This window comes from Artemia franciscana, chromosome 4 (genome assembly GCF_032884065.1).
Source record: "Artemia franciscana chromosome 4, ASM3288406v1, whole genome shotgun sequence".
Classification (NCBI taxonomy): Eukaryota; Metazoa; Arthropoda; class Branchiopoda; order Anostraca; family Artemiidae; genus Artemia; species Artemia franciscana.
In genome coordinates, this window is record NC_088866.1 from 46,278,191 (window position 1) to 46,298,465 (window position 20,275).

The window sequence follows — 20,275 nt, forward strand, 5'->3', positions numbered from 1 at the left end:
ATTAGTGTGGTTAATACTGAGTCAAAGCCAAAACATCTTTTTGTTTAGTTCCGGTGACGGTGGGGCTCTTCAAAATTGAGTCAGCATTGTTCCGCCCACTTTTCATCTCGCAAAAATTCAGTTTTAGTACTAGATTCTAGGTAGTTACTGCAAAGTCAAGTCACGGTGTCAAAAAGTCGTGTTTGTCATTTTAGTGGATTATATCCAGCAGTAAAATCTATATTCTAACCTTTTCACTCAGTTTTGAGGACGCCATTAATTCACAGGCACTAAATAACATCTTAGACATCTCAGGATATCTTTTTCCAGGAACGTATACAACCAAAAGAATTTTTGGAACAAGATCCCTTCAAATCAGGTTCGTTGTGAAGCATTTTTTCCTGCAAGGGGCGCAAGTTCGAAAGAGTTAGTTATATTGATAGAGTATGAAATCGTAGTTTAGTCCATTATTCTCATATAACAGATTTTTCTAACATTTTCTTTTAATTTTCTCCCTCCCTCCCGAAATGTTTGTTTGGGTGCGTACCCCGCTCAGTAGTTTTCTTGAAACACATCTTTCTTACACAGAGTACAGATACAGACCTCGATATAAACAACCCCACACAAATTTACCTTGCGGTTTGGAGTGGTTTAAAGATAAGAGAATTATGTTGAAAAGGAACATACTAGTTTGATATTTCAAAAATTTATACTTTGTTTGCAGTTTTGGTTTCTGCAAGGGGCTGTCCCGTGCCTTCCCCTCTGAACGAACTGGCTTGATTCTATTCTTTGTCAATGAGATACTGTTGAAAAGTAAAAAAATATTTTAGTTAACCAGGAAGGAATTTGCGGCCTACTAATTTTTGAGACAAAGTTTTTTTTTATGGGTACTTTTATCCATCTGTTTGGGTATTCTGACGTATTTAAGCACTTTTCAGGTGGTAATCTATTTTTTAACTGGAATTAATTGTTAATTTGAAAGTGTTTAGGATTTCGTAATATTTCATCTAAAAGAAGTTTTCCATTCTGTTCGTAATTCGCATTCACAGCTTTTCTAAAAACTAGCCTATATTTATATCTTATAGGCTATATTTTTTAGTCTACTATGGTAAATAGATTGAATACGGAACTTTCCCATATTAGCTACTAGTCATATAGGCGTACAGGTAGAGAAATTCGCTTCGGATGAGGGGATAAGTGGCCTATATTAAAAAAAGTAAAAGTTGATACACATTGTATAAAGAAGGACTATAAAAATTTATTAAGCTATAAAACCTTATTCATCCCTGCACAAAGTGGGGAAAGCCCCTTAAGATGCACGTGAAAAAGTTCTTTCTATGAACTTTTTGGTAAAAATCTGAAGATATATTCAAACTGATGATCAGACAAAAAATGTACCTTCTTCGGATTACCAAACCGCCCCTGAAGAAACAAGAGCTAAGAGCTCATATGGCACTTGTGATCAGGCCGGACGAGCCAAGAGCTCATATGGTGTGAGCTTTAGCAAAATTCTAAGAATCAGTAGATTGATTTAAAAGGAAAATTGGAGGCTTAATGTCGGTTGGGACTTAAAATAAGAGCTCTGAGTCACGAGGTCCTTCTAAATACCAAAATTCATTAAGATCTGATCACCCACTAGTAAGTTATAAGTACCTCATTTTTTCTATTTTTTCCTCTCCCTTTAGCCCCCCAGATGGTCTAGTCGGGGAAAACGACTTTATCAAGTCAATTTGTTCAGCTACCGGACACGCCTGCCAATTTCTATCGTCCTAGCACGTCCAGAAGCACCAAAATCGCCAAAGCACTGAACCCCACCCCCTAACTCCCCCAAAGAGAGTGGATCCACTACATTTACGTCAATCACGTATTTAAGACATTTGCTTATTCTACCCACCAAGTTTCATCCCGATTTCTCTACTCTAAGCGTTTTTCAAGATTTCCGGTTCCCCCCTCCGACTCCCCCAATGTCAACAGATCTGATGGGGATTTGAAATAAGATCTCCGAGACATGAGTTCCTTTTAAATATCAAATTTTATTAAGATCCGGTCACCCGTTCTTAAGTTAAAAATTCCTCAATTTTTTTAATTTTTGCAAATCAATACCCCCAAGCTCCTCCAAGGTGAACAGATCCGTTCCAATTATGTCAATCACGTATCTATGACATGTGCTTATTCTTCCCATCAAGTTTCATCCCGATCTCTCTACTCTAAGCGTTTTCCAAGATTTCTGTTTCCCCCTCCAACCCCCTATGTCCCCAGACCCGACTCGAATTGAAAATAGAGCATCTGAGACATAAGATCCTTCTATATATCAAGTTTCATTAAGATCCGATCACCCATTCGTAAAATAAAGATACCTCAGTTTTCACGTTTTCCAAGAATTTCGGTTTCCCCCTCCAACTCCCCTCAGTGTCACCGGATCATGTCGGGATTTAAAATAAGAGCTTTAAAGCAAAAGATCCTTCTAAATATCAAATTTCATTAATATCTGATCACCCGTTCGTAAGTTGCAAATACCTCGTTTTTTCTGATTTTGTCCGAATTACTACCCCCCCCCCCCCCAACTCACCAAAATGGGCGGTTCAAGTCTGGTTATGTCAGTCACGTATCTTGGACATGTTTTTATTCCTCCCACCAAGTTTCATCCCAATCTCTCCGCTTCAAGTGTTTTCCAAGATTTCTGCCCCCCCCACCCCAATGACGTTGGATCCGGTTGGGATTTAAAATGAGAGATATGAGTTACGATTTCCTTCTAAATATAAAATTTCATTAAGATACGATCACTACTTCGTAAGTTAAAAATACCTCATTTTTTCTAATTTTTCAGAATTAACCCCCCCCCCCCCAACTCCAAAAATAGAGCGGATCTGTTCCGATTATGTGAATCATGTATCTAGGACTTCTGCTTACTTTTCTCAACAAATTTCATCCCGGTCCCTCCACTCTAAGCGTTTTCCAAGATTTTAGGTCCCCCCAACTCCCCCATATGTCTCTGGATCCGTTCCGGTTATGTCAGTCACGTATCTTGGACTTGTTTTTATTCTTCCCACCAACTTTCACCCTGATCTCTCCGATTTCTGGTTCCCTCCCAACTCCTCCCCCCCTTAATGACTCTGGATCTGGTCGGGATTTAAAGTAAGAGGTCTGAGTTACGAGGTGCTTCTAAATATGAAGTTTTATTAAGATTCGATCACTCCTTCTTCAGTTAAAAATACCTCATTTTTTCTAATTTTTCAGGAATTAATCTGGTCCAGTCCCTGATGCGCCTGCCAAATTTCATCGTCCTAGCTTACCTGGCGGTGCCTAAAGTAGCAAAACCAGGACCGACAGACCGACAAAATTTGCGATCGCCATATGTCACTTGGTTAATACCAAGTGCCATAAAAATCCGCATCTGTTTTTTTCATCTTCTTAGGTCTTCATCCATGTATTAGCTAATAAGATCCTTCGTTAACCAAAAATTAAAAAGTAAATTAATTACATAAAACTTGAGGCTTAGGGACATTACTGCTCTCCAGGGGGAGAGGGTAACCCAGGGTCATACAGCGAAAGTGTATTTTCTATTGTCTCAGAATGCTCACTTAAAAGGACCCCTCTCTCCTCTGTGAAAAGTATGACCTATCTTACATCTTCAGGGGCGCCAATTCACAAAAAACAAGGGAGAGGAAAAGGGCAAGGATTTAAGGGAGTATTTTTAGTGGACATACAACAATAGGTATTTTGTAATTATGAGGGAGCAATTGACTCCTCTCTCCAAATTTTCGTCTTAGTACGTTTCTGAGAAAGCTCAGGAACAAGGTTGCATATTGGACCAACTAATTTGCGGAAGGTAACACTAACTTATGCCCGCATACAAGGGTATGCCCTCCTCCTTTTCTCTTGCACAAGATTGATTGAAATGACTTCCTTCCTTTAAATTACGGGGGGGGGGGAAGTTGCAAAGAATACCCATGACAATCTGGATTCCTCGTCCATAAAGCGTTTCTTTTCCAGCATCAAAACACTCAGGATAAATTATTTTGACCCCCTCCTCTCCCCCCATCTTCTTTTTATGTGTCCACCTATTTACTTGCTAATAAGATGTTAATCATATGTTGATATCGTAATCAGCATTAATTGTCTTTTCAGGATTAACTATGTAAAGAAGTATTTTTCATCGTTCGTTGAACAATTAGCATTCTGTTAAGGTCGAAGTTGTTTTTTCTTGTGGTTTCTGGTTGTTAATTCCAACCACGAAGAGTGTAAAACATGGGCAATGTTCTGAGCTCAGATAATGTGAATAGTGATAAAAATAGTGGCAAAGAAGTGTCATCAGATTTGGATATAAAAACTCAGGATTTGGATAATGGTGGAATGGCGTTTTTGAGGAATAAAACCGTTACGCGATCTCAGAAGTTGAGGAAAACCCTTTCTCCACCTCCCCCAAAAAGGCCTATGCCGGAACAGGGAGAAGTGGAAAGAAGATTCACTCAAGTTTTGGTAAGACATATGTCTTAATTTAATTAAAGGGCTGCTGGCAAAGGGACTTGAGCCCAAGATGTACAATTACTGCTTTTTTACAAGGGGGCAAGAGCCAAACAGCAGCGCCATTTTTCCAAAATGTAGGTGGGGGATCCGTTTTTTCCTTTCATTGAGGATAAAAAATAGTATTTTTTAAAATCTTGGGGGAGGTATTTTAGGGTTTTTCTGATTTTTAAAATGAAATATCAAAAAACGCCTTTTTAAAGTGACACGAAAAAAGACGAAACATAAGGAAAATGCAGAAAAACAACTGTAAAACACTGTAAAAAGTTTTCCTCTTCTTTTTGCTTTGTGCTTCGTACATTATTTTGAGAGGGAGGGAGGAAAGAATGCCTGCACATTAGACAAGAGGTATTAATATTAAAGGGATGAGATTAAAGGGAGTCTGGAAGCTAAAGACGCAGGGTTGCATGTCAAATATTGCTTTCACTTATGAGACTTGCACTTTCACTATTTTTCTAGGGACAAGAATGTTGCTTGGAGGAAGTCGCCAGAACCAATCTCTCCTTAAGGCTACAGTTTTCCCTTAACATTTATTTAAAGCTAAATATTTCTTATAAAAATGAGGCTTTTCAGTGCCCTCTACTTCTAAAAAAGGAAGACAAATTGAAGTGGTCTATGTGCCTTGACAGAGGTAAAAATTCTTCTCTGGGCATACTTGCACAGAGCCTAGATTTTAGACAACCTCCTCCCAATTTTACCCCTCCTGGGATAAATTTAAATATAGGAGTAGAAATTACATTTTTTCGCGTCCCCCCTCCCCCCAGGAAAAATCCTTGTACTGTCGCTGTTATGCCTAAATATCGTATCTAAAGTTTCAAACTTCTGAAGTATTTGCCAATAATAAAGAGAAAAAAAAATAATCTCAAGAGGAAGAAACAAACGGAATTACGGCCATTAGAAGGAAAAGACAGTTCGCCTGAATGAAACAAGGCGCTTTCAATACAAAATATAGAACAAAGATAAAAAATATTGGTTTGTTTTTTATTTCTTTTTATTATTGCTTTTAGTTTTAGATTTTGTAGATTATTTTAGATTTTATCTTTGTTCTGAAAGTAAAAAGTCAGTTGAAAAATGTTGTTTTATTTTAAATTTAATTGCTAGAAAGGCCAAAAAAGTACTGTTCTACTTTTTAGGACTGCATTTTTTTTTTTTTTTAATTTTTTTTTTTTTTTTTTATTATCTAAACGAACCCGAAGTGTCCATTTCCACGTCGCTTGTGGTTCTCTTAATAAATGCTTATGATGTTCAATAGTATATATATATATATATATATATATATATATATATATATATATATATATATATATATATATATATATATATATATATATATATATATATATTTTGATTTATATTTTGCTTATTAGTACTTAGTCAGGGACCATTCCATTCTATGGACATATATTCTATTCCATTTTCTTTGTGAGATTAAAAAGAAACTTTTCTGATTGACAGTAATTCACGGTTAGGGTACCGGAGTGGTACATAATCTTTTAAAATGAAGTAATATGCTTCTTTGACTTTTAGAGATGTGATGACCTTTTGATCTTTTGCTTCCTTTCAGCAGTGATTAGGGAGTAGGGGGAGAATCACCCTCCTAGATTTTAAAAATAAGTTTCCTGTATTTTGTCAAAAAAAAAAAAAAAAAAACCGCAGTGTCCGTTCCTGGATTTTGAAAATGTATTTTTTTTCTATTTCTATTTTATGAATCCTCTAGGTTTTAAAAGTACCTTTTTTGTATGTTTATTAAACAACATTGATAAAAAACCTTGTTCCCAGGACCGTATCCAAGATTTTTGTTCGTAAAGGGGAGAGGGGCTCAATAAATTGTAAAACGTAGCAGGAATTTGTTTAAATGATCTTTTATATCTTTCGTACGAGTAAGACTAACTTTTTCTTTGGGGGGGGGGGGCTCAAAACGGATAATTCCCCTTGATACGACCCTAGTTGGCCTCCTCCCACATATTCTTGAATTGGCACCACGATTTCCTTCCTTGCGATAAATAGGGAGATTCAAAACATAACTTTTTAGCGGTTGCTTCGGCTAGAAAAGTTGAAATTGGTTGGACAATATCTCTTATGCTTTTTTTTATCTGTTTTGGAAAAGTCTTTGCTGAAGTTAAAGATTTGATTTATGGCACATTATTTTGAGTGGTGCAAAAGAAGGTTTTTATTATCTTTTGCTCTGTGGCAAATTAAGGTAATCGTTGTATCTTAGTTTCTGATTTTGGCTTTTTTTAGAACCTTCTAATTGAATTTGGTACGCCGAATTCATCATAGTTTAATTTTTTCTAGTGTTTTCTATTTTGAAGTTTTTTATTATTTTTTTTATATTTTAGAAAGAAATAGTTATAGTTTTGAATGCAACATAATAAACTGGGTTAGAAAACTTTTCTAGAAATTGAAAAATGTTCTTTTTTAAAATCCAAAACGCTTGAATTCTGCAAAAAAGATTAAGAGTTATTGTGAAAAAAATATGAGTGATGAAAACATTCTTATCACATATTCAATGCAAACAAGTTCGGTTAGAGTCATGTATTTTAACTATTGAGCCAAGAACAGTTCAATTTTGTTTCATATTATAATATATGCCAAACTTTGAATAATAGTAATTTTTAAAATTATCACCTCGCAATTCAATGTTGTACATGATAATTCAGTTTGATAAAGTTGCTTTTTAAAAGTCGTTATTATACCCTATAATTTTCTTTGTCCAGAATTGTTGCTTAAATGCCATTTTTGGCTCAGTATCAGCTTTATTGTTGCCTTTGTTATGGTAATTTTGAGAGATCAGTTAATATTATAATCCATACCATAACTAAGCTATCTTGGATCTAATTGGCTTTTCCTTTTATGGGTATATAACCCTTTACGGCTTGGTAGATCAAACTGGAAGATTGATTTCGGTTCTGAAGGGTGAAAAGGAATTTTTAAACCCTGCGCAAGAATTGAAGAAGATAATAATGCATGAAAAATTCTTTTAGCTGCACGGTGGAGGGGGAATCCCCTTGTAAAGGCTGCCCCTTGGATTTTTCGACCTTTGAAACAAATTCACTAGAGATTAAATTTATGCATAAATTGTTGCTGTTATGCTTCTTCAAATATTTACACTTCTGAGATACTTGCCAAAAAACGTTTTCTAAGCTGTTCTCAAATGGAGGATGAGACTTAAATGATCCTAAACAAAATAGGGAATCTAATTATGACTTGATTTGCCCGAGATTTTCTACTTAGATTTCGAACAATGTTCTTTTTGATATTTTCATTTAAAAAACACCGTTTATTGGTGTATTCAAAGACAAAATTGGAAAAAGAAGATCGCCCCCCTTATAGATTTTGAAGGAAACATTTGTGCCAACCCTGATAATTTCGTTCATTGGCGCCCCTGATTGGCAACCATCAGGTTGCCAAACATGTCGAAGAATGAACTCCTTCAGTATTTATCAATGGAACCCAATAAAGACAAGCGGGTCTATCAGGGCTGTATCCAGGGGTGTGATGGGTTAGCCGGTTTGAGACCCCCCCCGCCCCCATCTGAAATTTTTGTCCGGCTTACACACTTGTAACAAAAGCACATGTAAATAAATTTTTGTTATGATTTTTAAATTTTGTTTGAACCAATGCCCTCCTAAAGATATCCCCCCTCGACCAAAAATTCTCTATACTGTCCTGACGTCCGTATAGCCTTCCGGAGGGTGCTATATGTCAGTAGCGCATTAATGGGACGACGGATGTCTCTTTCGTCTGCCGGTTGACAGACGAACCTTTTTGCATGACCTTTTTTGTGAGCATCAAGGAAAACCAATATCCCATTCCCAAACACAAACTTCAAAGTCATTTATGTTTTATAATAACTTGAAGTTGCCACATATGTGGCACTTCTAAGACGAAATCCTGCACGCTTCTCTGCCGAGACATTGAGGCAGGTTCCTGTTGAAAGGATGTCGAAGAGGGTACCCGTAAAATAAAAAAGGAACGAAATGCCGAAATTCGTACTTGGTCTGGAACAGCTAATTAAGCACGTTCCACCCACAAATCAAATTTTCTGAAACCTTTCAAAATTTTGGTAGATTCCAGGCATGAAAGTAGGGGAGGGGGAATGTTTCAGGTTCGCAAAATGCAAAATTTTTCTGCAAATTTTCAGTGTTTTTTTTTGTATAATTAGCCACTTTCAGGAATGCGGATTGATGAACTTTTACCCCTCCAAAGTGTAAGCCCTCAGAAAAAAACGTATGTTTTAGCCTGTATATCCACTAATAATACTTCTAATAGACAATGTTTATGTAGGTGTTGTCTTTGTCACTAGTTCTTCCATAGTCTGAAATTCATGGCTTCCGTTGCTTTTGGCCAAGAATGCGCATAAGTGGAACACCTAAAAAGGAAGCATGTTTGAAAAAGTAGATTTGGCATCATTTACATCTACAATATCCATTATTTTTTACTTTTGTTCGATGCAGTACTTTATTTTTTCATTTTTGTTTCCCGTCAGTTTGTTAAACAGTTCATGGTAACGAACTGTAGGCTAAGTAAGCAGCGACCCGGCTCAATATTAACTAGAACTCTAAAAAACAGAATTTTTATACCAATACATATATAAAAAGAATCGGATTTTTATGCTAATTTTCAATATATAAGTTTTATCATGTTTAGTCTTACCCTTTCAGGGTTATGAGCTTGAGAAAATTCGCCTTATTATCGAAAAAAGAGGAAAGACATCCTAAAAGTATTAAAATCTTAATGCAAATCCCACCGTCAGATTCAGTGTATCAGAGAACCCTACTTCAGAGGTTTCAAGCTCCTATCTGCAAAAATGCGGAATTTTGTATTTTTTGCCTGAAGAAGGATTGCGGATTCTTTTTTTTTCCCTGGGGTTTTCATATTAACTCAGTGGTCCTAGAATGTCGCGAGAGGGCTCATGCGAATGGACATCAAAAGTTCTAGTGCCCTTTTTAAGTGAGAAGAAAATTGGAAGGCAATTAGGCCAGCTCCCTTGCTCATTTTTTCTCATAAGTCACCGGATTAAAAATTTTGAGATAGCCATTTTGTCCAGCATAGTCGAAAAATATAATAACTATGTCTGAGGAAGATTTAATCCCTCACAGTCCCCGGGGGAAGGGCTGCAAGTTATCAACTTTGCCCATTGTTTACATATAGTATTGGTTATTGGGAAATATACAGATGTTTTTCGGGGAGTTTTCTGGTAGTGGTGAGACCGGTGGAGGGGGATATGTGGGAGGATCTTTTCCAGGAGAAACTTTTCATAGTGGGAGAGAATTTCCATGAAGGGGGTGCTAGATTTTCCAATATTATTAAAAAACGTTCAGAAATTAAATAAAAAAACAAGTTTTTTCAACTGAAAGTAAGGAGCAACATTAAATTTTAAAACGAATAGAAATTATCGCGTATATGAGGGGGTACGTCCCCTCCTCAATACCTCGCTCTTTACGCTGGAGTATTTTTAGTAATTTCAAAAGGGCTATTTAGTCTAATTAAACGTCCTTTATGATGCAGGGGTCATTTTTAAAGAATTGGAACGCAATTCAAACTTTAGCGTAAAAAGTTTGGTATTGACGAGGGGCTAACCCCCCCTCATATACGTAATAAAATTATACGAATATAGAAGTTCGTTATGTAAGTTGATTCGAAAGTTACGTGTATTTATTACTAATAAAAACGCCGTAAATAAAATCGAAAGTTCTAGTGCCCCTTAACCAAATCCCTTTTAGCCTTTTAGTAACAAAAATTATTGGAGGGCGACAAAATTCTGAGAAAGCCATTTGGGAAAAAAGAGTAAAATTAATATGCAAATTTCGTTTAATTATTCATGTTCAGTGAGAAAAATCAAAACCTGTATTAGTTCAAAAACGTTCAGAAAAAAAAAAATAACTGAAAATAAAGAGTAACATTAAAACTTAAAACGAACAGAAATTATTCCGCGTATGAAAGAAGCAGTCTCCTCCTCAACGCTCCGTTCTTTTCGCTAAAGTTTTTTTGTTTTAAAATGTAGAGCTGTGAGAAAGAGTTAAAGTTAAGCGGAAATAGTGAGGCACTGAGGAGGGGACAGCCCGTTTCATATACGGAAAAATTTCTGTTTGTTTTAAGTTTTAATGTTGCTCCTTACTTTCAGTTAAAAAAAAACTTGTTTTTTATTTAATTTTCGGAAGGCCCATTCACAGTGTGATTTTACTAATACCGAGATTAAGCTGGTGCTAAATTTAGCGAATCAGATTGGAAACTTACATAACCATATACATGTTAAAAAGAATTAAGAAAATCTGGCAGTAGAATGGTTAATATGAAGTTGATATGGGTCGGTATGATCACCTCCATATGAAGTTCTGCGGTTTTTGGTAATAGCCGGCGTCAAAATTGAAAAAAAGAACCATGGGTGAAAAATCTGTAAAAAACTAACAAAAAATATGTGGCACCAAACAACGAAACGGCTTTGAAGCCATAGTTTGTATTTAAAGGCGTAGCTATCTTTGGAATCAGCAGATAAAATTTAGGTTTGAATGTTGACGGATGGAAAGAATTTTCAGATTTACTTTTGATTATTTATGTTCACGAATCAAACTGACAACAGTGACAAAATGTGATACTGCCCCAAAAAACTATATAGACTAGTTTTGAAACAACAAGAAGCAAATCGTGGATTTCAGGTATGAATAGAACTAAAATGGGTCCAGGGAGGCCAAAAATGTTTTCATTTTGAATTCCTTGGTGCTGTTATAATGAAAGTTGCTAACCGACATGGAAATTTGGAAAAGTTTTTTGTCTATGTTCTTAGGCAGGCCTTTCTCAATGGAAAGAAAAAAAAATTTAAAGAAGAAAAAGCTGATTCTGAATAAAAACATCTATAAAACTGATGAAAAAACGACAGAAATATATATATAAAAAATAGAATAAAATATAAAAAAGTAATAAAACTGATTGTAAAATAGAACCATCTAAAGAAACGCCACACAAACACACATGGGAGAAAGAAATAGAAAAAACAATTAGAAAACAAAACAAATAAATAAAACTTACATTCTAAAACCTTCCAGAAAACAAAACAAATAAATAAAACTAACATTCTAAAACCTTCCAGAACTGCTGTTACTCACTGAAACAAGACAAAACGAATATGTACAACCATTAGCAATGTAAAAAGCAAGACCTCCTTTAGAAAGTTTTGACCTATTTAACCGTTCAATGGTATAACCTGGAATATCAACCAATAGATCATTATTATCATTTAAAAATGTTTCTCAAAATCTAAAAACATTAGGAGATGAATGCAACTCACAAAGAAGGAATATAAATTCATCAATAGACGAAGAAAGGCCTTGAATATTCTACTGTTTAACTGAGATCTTACTGAAACCAACTTGGTCTTCAAACAATCTATTTCTATATTTAGTGTCATTTTTATCAACAACTCCTAAATCATTGTCTTGCCGCATAATCCCGACTTCCCTCATTCAATAGCTCTTCTAAATCTAATGTTTCTTTTTCCAAAAGCTCAAGACGACCCAGAACAGCAAAAACCACCATAATGATTAGATGCCTTTGATGTATTATTACAAGCCAGTTCAATCAAGTGCTCACCGTTGTCTGAATACGCCATGATAGCTTGGAGATAATCGTGGATTCAGTATTAGGGATAGGTGATGCCAACAAATTCTCAAGCAAAAGCATAAGAAAGAAGACACACACACACACACACAAAAAAAATAAATAGCATCAGTGCATACAAATTGACAAGAACATATAATAAGTAAAGACAAATAAAATGAAACCAATCGAAAAAAGAAAAACGCTATAAAAGGTAATTCTTTTTACTAGAAAAAAGCAAATGAAAAAAAAAATAACTAAAGAATAATAAATTGAAGATCATACACAGTCTGTAATAGACCTGATTTTTCGTGCAGAAGGGTCTCAAGGCGACTTAACAAGAATCTGCCCGCGATCTGACACACCAATTTTGACCATTGCTAGATTTATGACGTCATGACGACGTTTTTTAAGAGCTTCTGAAACGTAGATACCAGTTTTTACTAGTTCGGACTTAGTCTTGTATATTTTGTAAGCCTAATCTTGACTTATTTTGACTAAGCCAAATCTTGGCACTGTTAACTCGTTTCTTTCGCTAGTTTCTATCAACTTAGCGTGAGAAAAGACAAAGAGAAGTGACAGAATAGATGGAAAATACATAGTTTGGGCTATGTATTTGCACATTGGGGTGGGGGTAAAGTATTTGGACATTATGAAATCACAAAACAATTCTTGCTTCATAATATCAGAATAATAGGAGCTAACACATTTTGCATGCAGAGCCGCTGTACTTTACATCTGCCTCCCTAATGTCCAAATATATATCCCAAACTTTTTTTTAAGTATTATATTTGCATCATACTTAAAGTATTATACATGCATCATACTTATATACATTTTATTAGGACTAACTAACTTTATTTCTTAAGTGGTAGGGGGTATATCCGGTTTGCACTGGTAGCTATAAACTCAGTAAGAGACGATCACGTCCCATAGTAAAAAAGCCTATAATTCCTAAAAGTAGAGTCAGATAAAGAGAAGTACGCTATTAGATCCGCCTTGTCCAATACCCCTATAGAGAAAACTAACAGTCACTTGGCTTGAATAAGAAGGAAAATATATTAGTTTGAAAATCAAGAAAAGTGGCTGCAGCCACGATATTCTTGCATCGAGGGCATCTTTTTTTTCCGTTTTACCGTATACGACAATTCTTTAGCAGATACTCTATGACCTCTTCTAGTCTTCCATTATAAATTCCCGGTTTCCGCTGCTTCTAGCCATGCATGCTCATAACCATAACAACTAAAAAGGAAGTATATTTGAATAATTTTCAATGGGTCATTACCATTCCTTGCTTGTGCAATGTTTGAATTTTTCCTGTAGCAGAAAATTTTGAAATCTCTTAAAGGAACTGAGGTAAAGGTAAACACAACCCAAGGAGCTTGCATACAAGACGCGTCGAATACCTGTATGAATCAGAGCATAGGGACGATCGACTCGTAGATGTCAGGTGTACATTCAAGCATGCGCGCAGAAATATTTTCTGGGGCGAGAAGAGACTTATAAAAAAAACTCAAAAAGAATATTAATATGCAAATCACAAAGGAAACGTTGGAAATAATAAGACACATTTTATCGGCGGGGGAAGGGCATTGCTCTCTCTGAATTAATATTTTGCCTCAGAAACAATCAGTAAAGGGAGGGGGGCTAGGGCCCAAGTCTTCGATATCAATCAAACCATTTCCATAAAAATCGCCTTTTTTGGTTGTTCATGCCCAATTTCCGTAGAATTAACAAAAAAACCTTGTGTGTTGGCCCATGTTAGGTTCGTATTTTCTCTTTGAATAAAATTAAAAAGTATGAACTGTGGCATAATTTTGACAAAATTCTGGGGGGGGGCAAAGTTAGAGGCAATTTTCACCAATCAAGAGAAAATGACAGTGAAAAAAAAATGAGCCATATTTACCATAAAGGCAAATATCAAACAGTTCGTGGTAACGAACTGTAGTAAGGAGCGACCCGGCTCAATAGTAAACGAAACTCTAAAAAACGGAATTTCGATGCTAAAAGATATATCAAAAGAATCAGATTTTTATGCTGATTTTAAATATATAAGTTTCATCAAATTTAGTCTTAGTCATCAAAAGTTACGAGCCTGAGAAAATTTGCCTTATTTTGGAAAATAGGGGGTAACACCCCCTAAAAGTCATAGGATCTTAACGAAAATTACACCATCGCATTCAGCGTATCAGAGAACCCTATAGAAAAAATTTCAAGGTCCAATCTACAAAAATGTGGAATTTCGTATTTTTTGCCAGAAGACAAATCACGGGTGCGTGTTTATTTGTTTTTTTGTTTGTTTTCTTTTTTCCCAGGGGTCATCGTATCGACCAAGTGGTCCTAGAGTGTTGTAAGAGGGCTCATTCTAACGGAAATGAAAAGTTCTAGTGCCCTTTTTAAGTGACCAAAAAATTGGAGGGCACCTAGACCCCCTCCCACGCTCATTTTTTTCCCAAAGTCAACGGATCAAAATTTTGAGATGGCCATTTTGTTCCACATTGTCGAAAACCATAATAACTATGTCTTTGGGGATGACTTACCCCCCACAGTCCCTGGGGGAGGGGCTGCAAGTTACAAACTTTGACCAATGTTTACATACAGTAATGGTTACTGGGAAGTGTACCGACGTTATCAGGGGGATTTTTTGGTTTGGGTGTGGGGTTCAGGGGAGGGGCCATATGGGAGGATCTTTCCTTGGAGGAATATTTCATGAGGGAAGAGAAATTCAATGAAAAGGGCGCAGGACTTCCTAGCATTACTATAAAAAAACAATGAAAATATAAACATGAAAAAGTTTTTTCAATTGAAAGTAAGGAGAAGCATTAAAACTTAAAACGAACGTAGATTATTGCGCATATGAGGGGTTCTAAAAATACTTTAGCATAAAGAGCGAGGTATTTAGGAGGAGATAAATACTTCGCTCTTTATGCTAAATTTTTTTTAATAATTTCAACTATTTATTCTACGGCCTTTCTGATTCAGGGGTCATTCTTAAAGAATTGGGATAAAACAAGATTTAGTGTGAAGAGCGAGGAATTAACGAGGGGACCAACCCCCTCATATATATAATCAAAAATATAAGAATATAAAAGTTTGTTACGTAAGTTATTTCTTAAGTTACGTATTTTTTTTTACTAATAAAAACGTTCGTTAAAAATTAAAAGATCTAGTTGTCTTTTTAAGTAACCGAAAAATTGGAGGGCAACTAGACCTCCTTCCCCACCCCTTATTTCTCAAAATCGTCTGATCAAAACTAAGAGAAAGCCATTTAGCCAAAAAAGAATTAATATGCAAATTTCATTTTAATAATTATTTCTCAAAATCGTCTGATCAAAACTAAGAGAAAGCCATTTAGCCAAAAAAAGAATTAATATGCAAATTTCATTTTAATAATTTATGTACGGAGAGCCAAAATCAGACATGCATTAATTCAAAAACTTTCAGAAATTAAATAAAAAAACAAGTTTTTTTAAATGAAAGTAAGGAGCGACATTAAAACTTAAAACGAACAGAAATTACTCCGTATATGAAAGGGGCTTTTCCTCCTCGACACCCCGCTCTTTACGCTAAAGTTTTTTATTGTTTTAAAAAGTAGGGTTGCGAGAAAGAATCAAACTTTAGCGCAAGGAGCGGGGTGTCGAAAAGGAAAAGCCCCTTTCATATACGGAGTAATTTCTGTTCGTTTTAAGTTTTAATGTCGCTCCTTACTTTCATTTAAAAAAACTTGTTTTTTTTATTTAATATATTAAGGAAAACTGGCCTGTTCCTCTGGATGCTTGAATTATACAGGCTTATCTTAGTTATGGCAAGTTTTTTTTTACAGAAACAAAATTTTAGCCAGGAAGGCAAACTGGGGTCTGGAGAGGGCAAACTTGAGCCGCGAGGAGGCAGTTTCCCCTTGCCCCATAACAAAGTACGCCCCTGAATATCAATATGAATACGTAGATCATAGCTGCTTGCTACTGTATTGTCCTCTCAACTAACTTGACTAAATAATATGGCATTTAGTATTTTTCTTTTCTAAAATGATGTTAAAATGGAATGCTGTTTTTGAAATTTTTTGAGAGCATAGGGTGAAATAGTAATTTCCAGGTGTATATTCAACCTTGTACGTAAAATTTGTTTTGGGCCGACGTTTGACACTAAACTCAAAACAAAATGTAGTGTTAAAATTTAGAGCCACTCAAATCATTCTCAGGAGTCGTGGGGTCCAGTTAAGTAAAAGGGGCTCAGGCACCTTAGGCAATTTTTGAACAAATTTTTGACCAATACCATGCTCTGAATTTCAGATTCTCCTACTCTGTTTACACCACTACCCCTTATGGTAAATTGTATTGTAACGTAATATCTTTTGCTATAATGTGATTTGCTCATATTGTTTTTTTTTCTGGTATTGAGAAGGCACAGGGGGCGTTAGCCCAATTTTTCTTTGTGGTGGTTTCTGCTTGTTTCGAGTTTGACTTGATTATTTATCGTAATTTCTGTTCGTTTTGTGCTTTATTTATTTGTTGATGTTATAGCATTGTTTCTGCTCATCTTTGGTTTAATGTAGCCCTTTGCTTTACTTTGAAAACATATTTTATGGAAAAAAGTTTTAAAATTAATACAGTGTAAATTTAAATGAAGTATTTTAAATGCTGTATATGAAATTGGTTTAATTACTTAGTGCTTAATTATATTTTTTTCTATTTTGGAGATGTCAATGGACCTGCCGCCAGACAAGGTTAAGGTGTTAAGGCAATACGATGACGAGAAGAAATGGGACATGATTTGTGATCAGGTAATTGTATGCTAAATTATCAGAAAACTAGCTAAAAGACCCGATGCATAGTAGCAGCCCACTTCTAGCAACTTCAAGAGTTGTCAATCCCTCATTCGATTTTTGGCCTATGTCTCCCAAACTAATTCACAAAAAACTTATTTTTAAATAAATTTTACAAACGCTCCGGAATAAATACAAACAAACGCTCCGGAATTACTCATATATAACAATAAACAAATAGGCTTATCTTATTTTCATAAACATTAATCATAATTGTAACTGAAATCAAACAGTTCGTGGTAATCAAATGTAAGTAAGGAGCGACCCGGCTCAATAGTAATGGATACTCTAAAAACAGAATTTGGTTACCAAAAGATACATCAAAAGAATTGGATTTATATGCTGATTAAATAAGAAAAATATTTTTTTTAACTGAAAGTAAGGAGCGACATTAAAACTTAAAACGAACAGAAATTACTCCGTATATGAAAGGGGCTGTTCCTCATCAACGCTTCGCTCTTTGCGCTAGAGTTTGACTCTTTTTCTCAACTCTACTTTTTAAAACAGTTAAAACTTTAGCGTAAAGAGCGGGGCGTTGAAGAGGGAACAGCCCCTTTCATATATGGAGTAATTTCTGTCCGTTTTAAGTTTTAATGTTGCTTCTTAATTTCAGTTGAAAAAAAAGCTTGTTTTTTTTTATTTAACTTCTGAACGTTTTTGAGTTAATGAATGTTTTGATTTCGGCTCTCCACAGATAAATAATTAAAACGAAAATTTGCATATTTATTTTTTTGGCTAAATAGTTTTCTCATAGATCTGATTGAACGATTTTGAGGAAAAGAAGCGGGGGAGGAGGCCTAGTTGCCCTCCAATTTTTTGGTTACTTAAAAGGGCAACTAGAACTTTTGGTTTTTTACGAACATTTTCATTAGTAAAAGATAGACGTAACTTACGAATTAACTTACGTAACGAACTTCTCTATTCGTATGTTTTTATTAAGTATATGAGGGGGTTCGCCCACTCGTCAATATCTCGCTCTTTACACTAAAGCTTAAATTTTGTTCCAATTCCTTAAGAATGACCCCCTGAATCACAAAGGCCGTAGAATGAATAGTTGAAATTACTAAAAATACTTTAGCGTAAAGAGTGAAATATTAGGAGAAGGTGAACCCGTTATATGCGTAATATTTTCTGTTCGTTTTAAGTTTTAATGCTGCTCCTTACTTTCAGTTGAAAAACATTTTCATATTTAGTTTTTCATTGTTTTTTTTTAAATGCTAGAAAGTCCTGTGCCCCCATCATTGAAATTTTCTTCCTTCATGACAAATTCCTCCATGAAAGCTCCCCCCACATAACCCCATCTTCTCAACCCCTCCTCCAACCAAAAAATCCAGCTGAAAACCTCTGTGCACTTCCCAATAACCATTACTGTGTGTAAACACTGGTCAAAGCTTGTAACTTGCAGACCCTCCCACGGGGATCGTGGGGGAGTATGTCGTCCCAAAGGCATAGTTATAGGGTTTTTCGACTATGCTGAATAAAATGGCCATCTCAGAATTTTCATCCGACGACTTTGGGGAAAAATGAGCGTCGGAGGAGGCCTAGGTGCCCTCCAATTTTTTTGGTCACTTAAAAAGGGTGCTAGAACTTTTCATTTCCGTTATAATGAGCCCTCTTGCAAATTTATAGGACCACTGGGTCAATACGATCACCCCAGGAAAAAAAACAAAACAAAAAAACAAAACAAATAAACACACAATTGATGCAACTTATATATTTAAAATCAGCATTAAAGTGCGATTCTTTTGATGTAGCTATCAAACAGTTCGTGGTAACGTAGTAGGGATCGACCCGGCTGAATAGTAAACGAAACTCTAAAAAATGGAATTTTGTTACTAATAGATACATCAAAAGAATCAGATTTCTTAAGATTTCAGATTCATTAAATTAGTCTTACTCATCAAAAGTAATGAGTCTGAGAAAATTTGCCTTGTTTTGGAAAATAGGGGGAAACACCCCCTGAAGGCTATAGGATCTTAACGGAAATTACACCATTGCATTCAACGTATTAGAGAACCCTACTGTACAAGTTTCAAGCTCCTATCTACAAAAATGTGGAACTTAGTATTTTTCGCCAGAAGACCAATCACGTGTGTGTGTTTATTCGTTGGTTTTTTCCCCCAGGGGTCATCGTATCGACCAAGTGGTTCTAGAATGTCGCGGGAGGGCTCATTCTCACGGAAATTAAAAGTTCTAGTGCCGTTTTTAAGTAACCAAAAAAGACATAGAAGCCTGACAGATTTTTTTCCTGTATATGATGAGTGTGACAAAACATCTAAAGACGCAGTATTAGTATACAATATTTAATGTTGATACAATAGAAATTAGTACTGGTATTGGTATGGATTTCCACATTTGTAGTAAAATTATTTTGTATTAATAATGTAAAGACGAATCGTAATCGAGAAACGTTATATTAGTGGTTTTTCAATGGATCGTAATCTTATTAGGAATCGAAAACCTCTTGATTCTTGAAACGATTCATTATATAACTCAACATTGGATTTTATCTCAAAGGAGACGCAGTTTCGAAAAATAGTCAAAGGATATTGAAGAAAAATTGAAAGGAATATAAGTATTTAGGGGGTCACTTGCCTGAACGTATCTTTCCGCTGTGTGTGTTCCTGACTAAAGTTATTAATTTATATTGATAAGCCAACTATAGAAGGGAACAAACAATTACTAAGGAAATTTGACCCTTCGCAATTGATCAAATATTTCTGATTTTCTCCTTTCATCATTATGTATCAGCACCAGATGTACGCTAGAGAACCTTTGGAAATATGTTCCCAATAAATCTTAGTGTTAAAATTCTCTAATTTGTTTCGTATATTGGTGTGCATGTAAGTCACCCCCTCCCCCCTTTTACTCAATCATTTAACTTAGCCCCCGTGCAACTCCATCCCATTCAACTCAGTTCCCATTCAGTTCAACACTAAGCAACTCAACAATCTAAAAAAACTAGACAATTTTAGGTTTTCTTTAGCGTCTAACAATGTTGCTAAACAATTTTCTGTCAGATCTTGGAAACAAAAATTATAGCTAACAAAAACTGTTCTCAGAAGCAATGTGGCAAGAAGTAAAAAAATAAGGAAAAGAGAAATAGGCCAATCTACGATGTTTTTAAGTACAGCAACAAAAGGATTTTCAAATTATAGGAAATAATTACAATCATGGAATCTCTGTAAATCTTTACACCTTGAAATTAGTCCAGGGACATATCCAGGACCAGGTGGGTTTTGGGGACCGCTCCCCCCTGAAATTCTTTTTTTTTGAATATATCGGCACTTCTTATTAAAATATTCGAATCAAATGTTTTTTTGTTATCCCTTCTTCCAAACTTTTTTTTATTAT

General features: G+C 35.4%; 1 protein-coding gene across 3 annotated transcripts in view; it reads left to right on the forward strand.

The window, feature by feature from the left end:
* Window positions 1-20,275, forward strand: part of LOC136026503 (formin-like protein) — a 132,580-nt gene that overhangs the window by 12,721 nt on the left and 99,584 nt on the right. For 2 of the 3 annotated variants that reach the window (XM_065703130.1, XM_065703131.1), the window contains 2 exons: window positions 4,108-4,458; window positions 16,796-16,879. In XM_065703130.1, the coding sequence (XP_065559202.1) occupies window positions 4,228-4,458; window positions 16,796-16,879 (315 nt within the window). In that variant the 5' untranslated portion in view covers window positions 4,108-4,227. Of the gene's footprint in view, window positions 1-119; window positions 359-4,107; window positions 4,459-16,795; window positions 16,880-20,275 lie in introns of those variants that run through there. The other variant, XM_065703132.1, reaches the window with a different exon arrangement.